Source organism: Lotus japonicus, chromosome 2 (genome assembly GCF_012489685.1).
Source record: "Lotus japonicus ecotype B-129 chromosome 2, LjGifu_v1.2".
Taxonomy (NCBI): domain Eukaryota; kingdom Viridiplantae; phylum Streptophyta; class Magnoliopsida; order Fabales; family Fabaceae; genus Lotus; species Lotus japonicus.
The window spans coordinates 73304032-73319261 of record NC_080042.1 but is presented as its reverse complement, the minus strand read 5'-3'; the positions used below and the strand labels follow the sequence as shown (position 1 = coordinate 73319261).

The 15230-nt window shown below is 38.6% G+C and overlaps 1 protein-coding gene across 1 annotated transcript; it reads right to left on the bottom strand.

Annotated features, from left to right (window-relative positions):
* Nucleotides 1–9191: 9191 nt before the first annotated feature.
* LOC130737012 (uncharacterized) lies at nt 9192–10394 on the bottom strand. The gene has a single exon (XM_057588783.1). It carries the CDS (start codon nt 10392–10394, stop codon nt 9192–9194), a length of 1203 nt encoding a protein of 400 aa, XP_057444766.1.
* Nucleotides 10395–15230: the final 4836 nt, after the last annotated feature.

Genomic DNA, 15230 nt, shown 5'->3' with positions numbered 1-15230 from the left:
AATGAGAAAATTCCATTAACATGGTGATCTCTCGATTCTTCTCACACGCATAAAAGAAGATAGAGGTTGCCTAAGGTTGTGCCTGGTATGGTGCTAGTCTCATCATTGTCATGTTTGAGAAACGTCCTCCAATCCCAGTATGAAGACAAGGTCGGAGGCTTGGAGCTTGAATCTATTCTACAATATACCAGCTGCCTCAGAAGTCAGAATTATAACAGACATGTTTCTTTGCAGTTTGCACCGTAGACACAGGCCTAATAGAGGATAGCTTCATAATCCCTTGCAGTTTGCTGCAGCGGAGACACTGGCCAGCAAATGGGACACCTTTCCGTGAGTTTGGGGTTATCACTTTCTCCGCGGCAACCTCAATTATCAGATGCCAACGTGCATAAAGACAATAGTAGCAACTTCTTTTTGGGGAACATAATAATAGAAGCTTTTACTCCAAGACTTTCTTATACATGTCCTCAACCCCAAGTTCCAGTAGTCTCTAATCATAACTAGATTTTCTCTATATAGGATTTAAACAGCATTAGGAAGTTCAGACACTATGCTAGTTTTTCTTAATTATTTTTGTTTATGGATTATGGAAGCAAACGCATGAAAAAGAAAAGGCAATCATCCACTAAGAATAGTTGCCAAAGAGGAGAGAGTAATTTCTCGTAAATATGTTTCAAACTCTCCACAGTTAAGCTTCCCTGATCATCCTCTCTCGCATGTTAAATAGTTAACCAAATAAGAACTACCTAGATTGAAGACATATATTTTCCCTACAACACACGCACCGTATGTAAAACTCTTACTTTCATAGGAACATACAGGAAGTAATACTGTTTTATACTTTGATCAAGAAATACAGTCAATCACAATAGGTATGAATTTCCAAAACAGAATGAAAAGTAGTAAATCAAAAAAGTCTATATGAACCAAGATAAGTTCTGAAGACAAAATCCTGCTTTCAACTATACATGCAGAGCTTCTACAAACAATTCAAGGTAAATTTACCTCTACTTTCTGCAGTATGTAAGTTTGTTGGCTTCACCTCTACTAGCAGCAAAGCTTATGTTTATTTTCGTACCATATCTTTACAAAACAAATGAAATGAAAGAAAATGTGGATCCAGATTCCATCAACTGGCATTGTTAGTAGAAGGCTTTTTCTCCTGAAGAGAGATTACAGTTTCAAAGGCACCAACCAATGCTTTAACCTTGCTTTTCCGAGCTTCAACAAGTTTATTTGCTGTTTCCTCAATTACATTATTAAGCAATCCCTGTGAATCTTTCTTGTCCTGTGTATCTTGGTGTCTCAGAACAATCTTTTCTTGGCTGGCAGCACCATTGTCATCAGAACAGGGTTCATCCCTTTTTTTAAAGCTTCTCCTTTTGGCTTCATCTCTAACACTTGCTTTCTCTCCCAAGAGTTTTGCTCTCCGAAACTTAAGCCTCCTTGGAGTACTTCTCTCAAGTTGATTATCAACCACTGTTCCCCTTCTGAACTTTAATTTTATCATTTGGTCGTCCTTGTCCTCAGAACACACAACCCCGCCCTTCTTGGCCTTGCCTTTCTTCTTAACATCCAACTTCCCCTCATTTTCCATGGATTCCATTTCACTGTTTTCTGAAGAAGAATCCTGCTCAAATTCACTAGATGTATATTCAGATTCCTCTTGGTCTTCTTGGGATAAGGATTGAGAAATTGAAGATGATGAAAATTTAGGTGAGGACAATGGAGGGAGACACGATTCATCATCATAGTTTGCATTTTGATCAGATTGCAAAGCTTTGTTTCCACTTTCTGTTGGGATGACATACAAAGTCTTTTCCTCTATCTCATCCTTGTTTTGTTCCCCAAGTTCAACTTTTTTGGAAGTCTGCTGACTCCTAAGATGAGACACGATTATTAGGCTATTGGGCTTTCTTGACTTTATACTTACAACTCTTCTAAGAGAAGGTTTAGGAGATGATAAGGCTTTTGAAGGAGCAATCAGTTTCCTTGAAGCTTCTTTGGAAGAGGCCACCCGCTTTTCCATCTTGATCTCACTACTTTTCTGGTTACCAGATCCTTCTGAGGAATTTGTGGAAGATATTTGCTTCCTAGTGACATGGTTCAAAGAAGAGACGCGCTTTCTAGACAAGTTCATTTCTTTACCGTTTAAAGAAGATAACTGTGAAGAAGCTCCCACCATTTTGGAAGTTGATTTTGGTAAGGTTTTGACTTTGGAAGTTGATTTTGATGAATTTTCCATCTTCTTGGAATCTGATTTTGATGAAGCTTCCATCTTCTTGGGAACTGACTTTGACAGAGTCCCCGTCTTCTTGAGAGTTGATTCTGATGGAGTTTCCACTTTCTTGGGAGTTGATTTCGACGGAGTCACCACTTTCTTGAGAGTTGATTTTGATGGAGTTTCCACCTTCTCGAGAGTTGATTTCAAAGGAGTCTCCACCTTCTCCGGAGTTGATTTTGATGGACTTTTCACCTTCCTGGAAATAGATTTTGATGAAGATTGCACCTCCTTAACAGATGATGATGAAATTTCTTGTCTCATCGATGGAGATTTACGGGACTTCAGTAGGAGTGATGGTTTGACCTTGACCGATGATGTTTTGTTCCTATTCACCAGAATTTCATTACCAACATGTTTTTGGCTGTCATTTGATTTTGTTGGCAGCTCCTGCGGAGAGGTATCAGAAATACAGATCTTGGAATCAACCGATGCTCTTGGCCTGGCAACTGACTTCACAATCCCACCAATACTCTCTTCTGAGCTTTGGTGAAGCTTTTTTCTTGTATCTCTACTAGGTACAGAACGTCTTTCCTTCAATCCAAATGCATGCTTCCTCCCATATTTACAAAAATCATGACAGGAGCCAGTGGAAGCTCTGAGATAATTAGGAACAGTTTTTTCATCACTATTTCCAGAACTAGCTTTTCCAGCAGAATGCATTCTTATTAGATGAGAGATGAGATATGCGGATGAGCAGAACAAGATTAAGGACAACAATCCTGAAACTCAAAAAACAAAGCTAATTTTAAATGATAAAAAGACAGGAGTTAAGTATGACTGCTTCTAATCACAAATGGAATGCAAAAGCATATTCAAAAAAAGTACAGAAATTAGAACAACCCATTAGTATCTACAATTTAGATGGAAAGGAATAAAAATTTATTATATGCACAAATCACCATCTATGAAAGTTTCAACAAAGAAAGAAAACATTTTAAAGACTACTCTCAATTAAGGGAAATTGTTTTCAGAATGCTCAGTAAAATAAATGATTTTCTGATCTCTTCTGATTTGAGACTCAAAATCAGTGTCTCTTAATGGAAATGCACAAAAAAATTGATTGCACAAAATGATACACATGTTTGGAATTTGATTCTTCTCCATTCAATCCAGACCAATACACTCTCTCTATGTTATTATAAAAAAAAAATACATGAAACAATTAACACAACAGGAACCAACCATAAAGCTACAAATAAGAAAACAAGCAAAGGAAATCATCAAACATCCAAAAGAAAAATCAAGAGGTCCCAATTGGTAAACCACTGAGTTTCACAAGCATAGTTCAACAAACGACATTATCATGTCTTGAAAATAATTGCACTGCAAGTTTATCTGTCATAATTGTGAAACAGTAATTTTTGCCTTTAACTGACCCTGTTATAGAAAAAGACACTCATCAAGCATATTAAGCACCAAACCAATCACCTGAAGAAATCAATCATTAAGAAAAGCAACAAATTCCATCTGAGAGGTGAGAATCATCAATCATGAGAGAAATCAAAAACAAGTTGTTGCAGAATATTCATCCCAAAACAAAACATCATTTCATATTGGTTATTCAGCAAAAGCCCCATCACAAAACTCATTGCAAAACTTAATAACCAAGAAAACCTTTTTGTTGCATGCACCACCATAGACAATCATTTAGGAATGATCCAATCCAGTATACAAAAGAAACAGCAGAGAAAAAAAAATCCCAGAAAAATTGACAGCAGCACCCCAAATGAAACCAATTCAATACAACAGAAAAATGAACCAGAGGAGATTCTATAAACCCATCTCAATCCACCAAAATCAAATTTTGCAACAAACCCATTTGCATTTGAGGGAAAATAATCAGAACCCAGATTGTGATTTTGATCGAAAACAAATAGAATAGCAGCATACCTTGTTTTTCAGGTGGGAAAAGAAAGGGTGATTCTGAACCAGAAGGCGGAGGGAAAAGGAAGAATGTGCGAGAAAATGGTGATCGAGAGAGACGAGAAGATGGAGAAGGAGAAGGAGAAGGGGAAGGGGCACTGCAAGAGAACGTGCAAGCAAGTGTTGATTCTGGCTCTTCACTGCGTTGGTTTGTAACAGAATCCAAGGGAGAGAGAAAGAGAGAGAGAGAGAGAGAGAGAAGGGTTGAATATTTTGTATTTTTTATATTTAGTAAGATAAATAATTATTATGGATATGTAATAATCAGAAAATTAGTAAATATTTTTTGGTCAAGAGAAAATTAATAGTGAACATTAATGAGATATACCTTATTAAGGAACCTGTTAAGGGATGGTTGGTGAGAAATTGAGAATGGTAGTGAAATAGATTGCTGAAATTTGGTCTTGGAAAAATAATAAATGAGAGAATTTAATTTTGAGGGTGATGTGAAGAAAAACGTTTTCTAAAGGGTGCTATCATTGTTTTCTTTTTCCTTTGTAACAAAAAAAACTTTTAAGGTAACATTAATTAGAATTAATAGATTTGGTATTGGACATTAAATATACCACCAATTATTGATTGGAATTTGACCATCAATTCAAAATTAACTCATTTGTGTAAAAAAAGACATTAAGAAACGTAATTAATACCGTTAACTTTTTAAAATACATTATTTATTTTCCTATTTTATCATTTGATGTATAATTTTATCTCATCTTAGTTATTGTTCTCACATGAATATTACATGGAAAACAAAAATTAATACTCTTTTAAAATTTTAAATGAATGAAGAATTTTTTTTTCTGTGAACCGTTATTTGGAGTAATATTTTACAATTTTTTTATGTTTTTTTGAAACTAAACATGAATATTATTAAGGGCCAGACGGCCTTGAAGCAATTACATCCAAGTTTATCAAGCCAATAACGGCATCAGGGGCTTCTTCCACCCATACACAATCCGCATAGGTAGAAGCATTCCTGGCCAAAAAGTCTGCTACTGCGTTACCAGAACGTCTAACAAAAGACAATGAAAATAAATCAAAAAACGAAACATAAGAACGACAATCTCTAATAATATTATCTAAATAGGATCGACCCACGGCCTCCTTCTGCCACCACTGGAATAACTGGAGACAATCTGTCTCTAAACAAACTCGCCTAAAGCCAAGCTCAGTCGCCAACTGCATCGTCCACCTCAATCCACACGCCTCCGCCAAAAAAGATGAAAAAATGGGCACCGGATAGGAGGTAGCTGCTGCCATGATGTCCCCCTGATGGTTACGTGCTATCATACCCAAGCCAGCCACCTTGCCGTCCCTAAAAGCAGCATCAAAATTCAGCTTGACAACTCGCTCTGGAGGTCTCCGCCACACAGCCATACTCGTCGGTGCCCCCTCACGGACCCTGGTAGGACATGTTGTTACCATCCCCTTGACGCGGTCAAGAACCTCTGAAACCACCATCCTGCCATGACGAAACACAACCCTGTTCCTCACCTCCCAAATCTGATATATCAACGTCTGAGCCAACGCTACCACCTCGGGTTGCTGCTCCTGCAGGAGCGACATCCACAGCGCTTGGAAAGAAGGCACACTCTCAACTCTAAGGGAGAGGGGAGAAGCATACCAGATCGCCAAAGCCGCCGGACACCGCATGAAAATATGCTCCGTAGACTCGCTATCATGCCCGCAAAGACTGCAGCCCGATCTGTGTCTACATGTCGCCGGAATAGTTGCTCACGAACCGGAAGGAAACCTCGTATAGCTCTCCAAGTTGTCTCCTTGCATCTAGGAAGTGCATCGGTAGCCCAGAATTTCCGCCATAAGCTTGGCGGCAAGGTCGAACTCGTCGAGGAAGATGATGAAGCCACCTCCAAGGCTAGTAAGCCACAAATATAACTATACCCTGACTTTGATGTGTAATGGCCATCAGAAGTGTAAGGCCAAGATATAACATCTTCACCACCATGCAAATCCAAAGGTATGGCAAGGATATGCGAAGCGGTCGCAGGGTGGAAAATTTCCTCAATCCACTCTCGGTTCCAACGCTTTGGACCATCCATGATCAAATCTGAAACCCGAACAACACCAAGAGCTTCTGCCACATCAAGGCGAAAGGTGAGTGGGACTCCATTCGGCAGCCATTTATCTGTCCAAGCCTGGACTTTTGAACCATCTCCAACGCGCCACAAGCCACCTCTCTCAAAGATCCAACTAGTTTTGAGGATACTAGTCCAAGCGTAGCTAGGGCGATAACCCTTCCGGGCTCCCCACATCGACCCTCTCGGAAAATACACCAACTTGAAAACTTTTGCCAATAATGTATCCGGGTTAGTATAGATACGCCACCAATTCTTGGCCACTAAGGACAAGTTAAAAGACTTGAAGTCTCTAAAGCTCAATCCACCATCTACTTTGTTTTTACACAAATTTTTCCAACTAGTCCAGTGCATGCCACGTCGGCCAACATCACCACTCCAAAAGAACCTAGAGATCATGCTATCAAGCTCTGCACAAATACCATCTGGTAAAATGAAACAAGACATAACATATGATGGAATTGCCTGTGCAACTGATTTAATTAAAGTTTCCCTCCCTGCCCGTGAAAGAGCTTTTTCTTTCCACCCTTTTAATTTCTTCCACACACGTTCTCTAACAAAATTGAAAATTTGTGTCTTAGACTTACCAATGACAGTTGGCAACCCCAGATATTTGTCATAACTCTCGACTGCCTTAACATTCAGAAGCTGTTTAAGCTCATCAAATCTAGTATTCGGCACATTGCGGCTTACTGAGAGCATGGACTTATCAAGGTTGATAACTTGTCCGGAAGCTCGCTCGTACATGGCTAAAATAGCTTGAAGGGTTCTGGCTTCAATCACATCAGCTTTGGCAAACAAAATGCTATCGTCTGCAAAAAGTAAATGAGAGATTACGGGTGCCGCTCGCGCGACCCGGATACCAGTCAGACTTGCAGATAAAATAGATTTCTCAATTAAAGCTGAAAAGACTTCTCCACAAAGAATGAACAAATATGGTGATAGTGGATCCCCCTGCCGGAGGCCACGAGCTGGTGCAAAAGCAGGTTGGGAATTACCATTAAGCATAATGGAAAAAGATACAGTTGAGACACAACTCATAATCAAACTCACCCAAGAGGTAGGAAACCCCATTTTTTCCATAACAGACCGCAGGAAGGACCATTCAATTCGGTCATAAGCTTTCGACATGTCTAACTTCAGAGCCATAATGCCATTTCGGCCAGTAATTTTCTTCTTCATGTAGTGAAAACACTCATGTGCCACAAGGGCATTATCTGTAATGAGCCTATTAGGCACAAAAGCACTCTGAGCTTCACAGATTAAATCAGGCAAAATTAATTTCAACCTATTGGCAATTGTCTTTGTCACTATTTTGAAAATAACGTTACACAGACTGATAGGTCTAAAGTGAGTAGCATGCTCAACCTTCTTAATCTTAGGGATTAGTACAATTAAAGTATGATTAATGATACCTGGCGAAGCTTGACCATTGAGAATCTGCAAGCAGAAGCTCACCACATCATCTCCAATTACACCCCAGAATTTTTGATAAAACAGCGCCGGGAGGCCATCAGCACCTGGTGCCTTCGTCGGATGCATATGGAATAGTGCCCCCTCTATCTCTTCCCTCGAAAAAGGTTCGGACAACACCTCGAGATGTGACTGCGTTATCCTCCCCGTGACCATATCAGTGGCCTCATCAATCCCGGAAGGGTTGGAAGATGCAAAAAGTTGCATAAAATAGTCCATAAGGACATGTGAGATATCTCTATCATCTTCAAACTCACGCCCTCGGTCATCTTTAATCAGCTCAATCATATTTCCTTTCCTGCGCTGAGAGGCTTTTTGGTGGAAAAACCTAGTATTTTTATCCCCATTTTGTAGCCAAGTGGCACGAGACCGCTGGCTCCACCATAACTCTTCCTGTGTCAATAACCTGTCTAGTTCTTGTTCTGCCTCATGAGTAGCTTTGATCACATGCTCATCCTGGGTCTGCCGTTGCAGCTCCTGGAGCAGCCCTTGAGTATCTGAGATCTTCCTTGGTAGGTCGCCAAATTTCTGGCGCCCCCAGTCATCAAGGACTCCGCTGAGCTCCGAAATTTTTGCCAACACATTTGTTGTATCACGGCACCATGTCTCGGTAACAATCTCTGCGCACTCCTCCCCTTCACTCAGCCACATCTCCTCAAAGCGGAACCTATGTTCCCTCCTCATCTCCTTCCGAGCCCTGCGCGACCCACAAGTTAATAAAATAGGATTATGATCAGAATGATACCTTGGTAGATGAGAAACCACCGTCGACGGCCACAGCTCGTCCCAAGCATCATTTATAAGAGCATAATCCAGCCGCTCCTGAATTGTTCTAGGGGCCACCCGCTTGTTCGACCACGTGTACCGATACCCTGTAAAATCAACCTCATGCAAATTTAAATTTGTGCACACTTGGGTGACCATCTGAAGATGTCTCAGGTCGGGGGGGTCGCCACCAAGTTTGTCCCTTGGGGATAAAATATCATTAAAATCACCCACTAGCAAACTGGGCTGTGATGAATCAGTTACCAGTCTACTCACCAGTCTCCATGTCTCATCCTTAAGTCGGTCCTCCGGAAAGCCATACACAAAAACCACAGTCATCGGGCATAGGTCCTCAGGGTGCAAAATATTGCAAAGAATATGGTTAAGGGAAGCTGATAAAATCTCCACCTGAATATCTTGTCTCCACCATAAGCATAGGCCACCTGCCCTTGAACGTCCGTGCCCCGCACATTGGACCGGAAAGATATTTGACAAACCTCCCATACCTCTCTGATTTGACGCCTCAGTTGTATACCACCTAGTTTCCATAGCAAACACCACGTCGGGATCTTTAGAGCGGACAAGCCGCTTCAGGGCCATAACTGCCGGCTGGTTCCCAAGCCCCCGGCAGTTCCAAGCTAGGATCTTCATTGAGGTGGGCGGGGCTGCTTAGCAGACCCCGCCAATCCCAATCCAGAATCAGTGTGTTTCTTCTTCAAAGGTGGTGAAAAACCAGTGCTATTTGGGCCAGGCAAGGAAGAAGACACGCTTGACCTTTTCCTGTGATCATCCTCATGATGAGCACCCCCTCCCTCTCGGATTTGGACCCCTCTTGCACCACTTCTTGGTTGCCGCTTCCATGGGCTATTGTTCCCATGCACACGCTGGCTGCCAAAAATGAAGTCAGTCCCTGCCTTGGCTTTCCCAGGCCTCCTGTTGTTGTCCACCTCCTCCTCAGGTTTTTTTGTTCCCGTTAGCTTTGCATTGGGCTCGTGCTTGTCATCAGCTGAGGTAGGCTTCGTGACCAGTTCCTCCTCGACACTCTTCTTCCCCGTATCATTCCCTGATTCTCTGGTTTCTTGTGCGTCCTCCTCAGCATGGTTTTCCTCAGCATCCTCCTCATACTCTTCCTGTAGCTCTTCTTCCTCCAGTCTCAATTTTCCCCCATCCCGTCGTGCACCACGCCTTTTCTCTGTCTCTCCACGGATCCAGAGGCCATAACGATTAGGAGAGCCATCGTCAGGCAGAACACAATCGGCAAGCACATGGTCCACCATTCCACAACGGAAGCAGAAGTTCACAATTTTTTCGTACTTGAAAGAGACCCGAACCGGTGCTCCACCTTGAACTGCCACCATCTGCCCCCTCCTCAATGGAGCAGTGATATCCAGCCACACTCTAATCCGAAGACTGACGCCATACCGCCGCGCCTCATACTTGTCCCACTCCAAAAACCCTCCAAATTTTTCCCCTAGTGATCGGGCCATTCTTTCGGTCCTCAGAGTGTAAGGTAGCCCGTGAGCTTGAACCCAGATTGGGACTCTCGTTACAGGAATGCTAGCCGGATTAACAGCCAAGTCAAAAGAGTTCAAGGCAAGCAGATGCCTGTTAAAAATCCAAGGACCAGAACGAAGAACCAATTCTTTGTCCTTAGCCGAGGCGAATCGGAAAGAGAACAGATTCAGACCAACGTTTCTGATCTCCGTGCAGTTCCTGGATTCCCAAAGTCTCAGCATAACGTTTCTGAAAATCCCCGGCTCCACCTTGTGTGGGGAAAGGGGTTTCCCACGATGTGAACCAAAGAAAAAGAGGTTTTCACATGATGTGTTCTCATTTCCCAATCGGACCATTCAAGATAAGATACAATTTCATCTCCCAATCATTTCCTTAACAGACAATTATAAGGTCATGGATAATTATTCCCATTTTTTAAGATTCATACAGTATTTAATTGACATGATACAAATAAATTGTCGATAACATTTTTTAATTAAATTCAATATCAAAATATGCTTGTTAATTAGTTTAGAATTTAATTAGCATTAGCACGTAATGATAATGTAAAAAGATTTATACGACCACTCAATTACATTTATTTATTTTATTAATTTAATTATAATGTGAAACTGTGCTATGGATTTAAAATATTATGTAAAACTAATTTATTCATAGTTCTTATCTTCATATAATGGTGATTTATTTCATATTTATTTTAATTTAATTTAATTTTTTAGGAAGTATAATTTAATTTAATTATAACGTGAGTTTATCAAAAAAAAATTATAACGTGAGAAAAAATGTGTTATCTATTTAAATATTTATTATACTTTGACACAAAAATAACTTCAAAAATAACTTTTTTTTCTGGTCGAACTCAAAAATAATTCAAATTAATAATTGTTGCAACTTTATTTCATGGTGCAAGACCTAGAGTGCACTTGCACCCTAACAGCCACCTTATTTCATAGAAATTTCATAGAAACGGTAAACACGTTGCCTTGAGGTTCAAAAGGTTGTTGCTAGTAACAATGATGTCCAGAACTATTGGCATAAGGAAATATAACCCAAGAAATCCAAACTAAGTTATATTGTGGTGGGTACTGGGTAGATAAGATTATATTGTGGACAATGTTTTTTACTTTCAAGTTTCAACATATAACGAGTCAAGAAACTTTATGAATATTTGGTCTTAATTTGAACCACATTTCTCATGAGACGAACTACAATTTCTTACTAGCTCATTGACTTTCTAGGAAGCTTTTTTTTTTCCGACATAATTTTAGACTTTTGGTGCAGACTCTCTAGAAAGGTTTTAACCTACTTATTTTTTCCATTGAAGTATTTTTATGTAACCAAACTTCGAAGTTGCTTCAAATTACTTCCCATGTAACCCAAAAAAATGTAATAATCTTTTTAGTCTTCATTTAATAGAAACTTTCCCATGTAATTAATTAAATCAGTCTCAAATGATAGTTCAAGTGGTAAGAGTTAGAGAACATGTGAGTTGTGTGAAAAAAGTCTAGGGATCAATATCTGAAGGGTGTAATTTATCTTCCAAATTTACCAAAAAACTACAGCTTATATTAACTTAAAATATATGGAGATTTGTGATTTGTCCCCCAAAAAAAAAATTACGGCAAAAAAAAGATTGCTAACTCAATATATCTTCTAATTAACCATTACTACAAGGCAGGGTAATGCCGTTGCGGATTTTTTGGCAAAATTGGCCTTTAGTTCACTCCGTCATGTGTGGATAGAGGACTACCCGGCTGAAGCCACTCCGCTTTTAGTTGTTGATGTACCTACTTTTACCCCAGTTTAATACAGTATATGAGAAGTTGAATGTCAAAAAAAAAACCATTACTACAAGTGAAAAAAAACCATTACTACAATTGCGACGATATCTATGTAATGTGAAGAAGAATTCTACTATATACTCATGGCAATTAAGGAGATCTATTTTTTTTATATTAGAAAGCTTTTAAAAGAGTTGGAACTTGGAAAGCAAAATTTCCCAGAACATGTCACTCATCTCTAAGTATTACACTTTTCCAAATACACTTATCTGAAGTTTCGCCCAAAAATAACTATTATACAAATCACATATAAAAAATCACGTTGAGATGGAATATTTCTTGTTAACAGCACAGGCATCCAATTGAGTGAATAGACAATAGAGCATGATGCTAATATGCTCAGAGCCAGTAGCATGATGCTAATATGCTCAGAGCCAGTTTGTTTTAGTCTTTGACAACTTCGAAGCAATTTGATTCCTTCTGAACAATCTAGCTAATTATATAAGTTATCCAAAGGTGTTTATTGCAAAATTTAATTCAAATGCAGCCCCGTCTGCAATAAAGGGAAATTAAGTAAATTGTTTTCTCCACCAATCCAAATGAAAAGAAAAATGTAGACATTAATTTTGCTATTATAAAACTTTCTTCATTAGAGTTAGTGCCTTGACTTTTCAGATCAATGAAAGTACACATATCGTGCATCCATGAAAGTGAACTAATTTCTGCTGGAATCCAATATATCGAACTAAAATCAATTACTACTTGTTTTTTCTATTCTATTATTATAGTCAAATCAAGCTGCTCTTCTTCAAGATATTCGTAGTCTGCTTGACAGAGGTTGGTGGGTAGATTGCTTGGATCCCTCGGGAAGGCAATGCTGTTGCAAATTGGATGGCGAAACAAGAATACCGGGAAAGAATTGCAGGCCTCAAGGTGGTAAATAGCCCATCTCAGGAGCTGCAAGTGCTATTGCTTCAAGACTCTCTAGCCTCTAGGAGCCCTTTAGTTTTTCGCTTTCTTTTGTTCTTTTCCGTTGTATTAAAAAAAATTTAGAACGAAATTATATGATCCGTAACAAAAGTTGTATCATCGTTTCTTTTGGATGATTTAAATGTGAGACCAAATTACATGTTTAAAACAATTGATTGTAAACTATAAGTGGATTTATAAAAAATCTTATGGCTTTGTTTGCGAGTTCATTCATTTATAAATTGTTTAACATCTTTTCCTTCTAACATGAGACTAACGCATATTTGATATTACAACAATTTCTTTTTAAATGTGAATTCATCTCAAGCGCAAGCCTCCAAATACTTGACCATTGTGGTGGCGACTCCTTGTCGAAAGTCTTATTGTCAACATGGTGATCAAGCGTGTGTCCCTTAGGTGGTCGGAGAGTCCACCCAACGACGATGCAAGCATTTGAAGATCCGCTTCCACTTGAGAGAGATTATTGTGACATCAAGTGTGTGTAATAAGTCTTACATTGAATAAAAAAGAATGTGTTAAATAGTTTATAAGTGAGACGATTAATACACTTATATCTATTATCTTAACTCTTAAGGTTTGGGTAAAAATGGGATACTCAATCTAAGAGATTTGCCTGAGTTTCATGTCTGTCAGTAACAACAGAATTAATATCACAACATTATATACAAGTCAATTAAACTTTCTTATCAAAATTTATTTTTATATTCATGTTTGCTTTCAATATGACTAAGAAAATGCCTTAGCTCCCCCGTGATTATAAAAAAAAATTGCCGTAACTAGTATGAATAAAAGCTTATGTCATAATTAATATACTCCTAATACATTTTTACAAAATTACATTAAGGGTCAATGCTGATTTCCAAAAGCGTCGAAATAAATGGCTATTGGCAAACTAGTAAAGTGGTCTTCATGGCAATCATTAGAACCGTTGTCTATTAAAGTAATCTTTTACCCTCCATTGTTTGTTGCCTGCTCCACCTCAATGATACATATATAACATGGAGCCTCAGGGGAAGTGACTCTTAGGTCCCATTCAACCATCTTCTGTGGCTAACTTTTTCCTGCATTTACACCAAGAAAAGGGTCTAGTAAAGTGTTAAATTATGTTTGGATATGCATTGGTGTGTAGAAAGATATAAACGTTTACTTCAATATAAGAAAAAAATTGAAGGAACTTTTTTGAAGAACTTGATATATAAAAATCCGTTTATGTTGCGATTAATTAATTAGTATTCAAACACACACTTAGTTTGGACATTGCTAGCTATCAAAGATCCAGACTGGTTTATTGGAGTAGAAAAAAAAGTTTATTTAGATTATTTTAATTTTTGTAAAAGGGGAAAGAAACCATATCCAATTATGCACCAATGTAGGGAAGCATGCATGCCTTTAAGTATTCAACAAAGTTGTGGCTGACAGAAGCAAGAAAAAGAGATGAGTATGAAAAGAGAAAAGGCACAAGAAGTCTCCTTGGATTCCCCTAAACCTGCGTGCCTCCATTAGATGTGTGTATGTGTTATATATATAAAACATGGAAGGCAATTTTCCAATATATTAATTATCATATAATTAAGATAAAAACTGACATGATGGATATGAGTTGGTGGTTCAGCTTAGTCAAGGAGGGTGACCCTCCAACCAGGAGGTCATCAACAAGAAAGGTCAATCCTGTATTTTATTTTTGGTGTTGCAAAAGTTAGGTTGGATGTGATAATGTGTTGAATTAGTGCATTTTTATTAGTGAACAATGTAGAATCATTCTGTATATTTTAGTTAGGAGAACAAATAAATTAATACAAGCAATGATATTTTTTCTGCCTATACCTACTACTTTAAAAGTCTATTGATTAATTTCACCTGGATTCTATGACAACTTTATTCGGTCCATGGCCGTCTATATAACTATACTCTTATCTAATGTCTTCAATAGCTGGATCATGCTTCATAAAGTCGACCAAATCAAAATGCTTCTTAATTTTTTTGAAAAATGCTTCTTAATTACTACAAGTTAAAGTAAGGGATTGCATTTTCTGAAGAGAGCAATGTCTTAATTATTTGTTTTTATATACAAATAACAGATGGCTTAGGCCTTAGGCTGTATATGTTTTATTTTTCAGAGACAAAACTTCAAGGTTTGAGTTTTTGTGAATAAAATGAGAGTTAATCCATCATAATATGGATTCTGATAAGATTACATCCCCCGAATCGGATACCTGTGTTAAAAAAAAACACCAGCACACAACTATTTGAACTTGAACTTTTGCACACTGATAATCCTTCTATTGTTATTTTTAATCTAAAATCATTCTATTTGACCAAGCTATTATTTTCATCATTTGACTAACAGGCATACTTATTATGGAGCAAAAAGGCCACCACGTTTCTTGGGCATCCGGATGA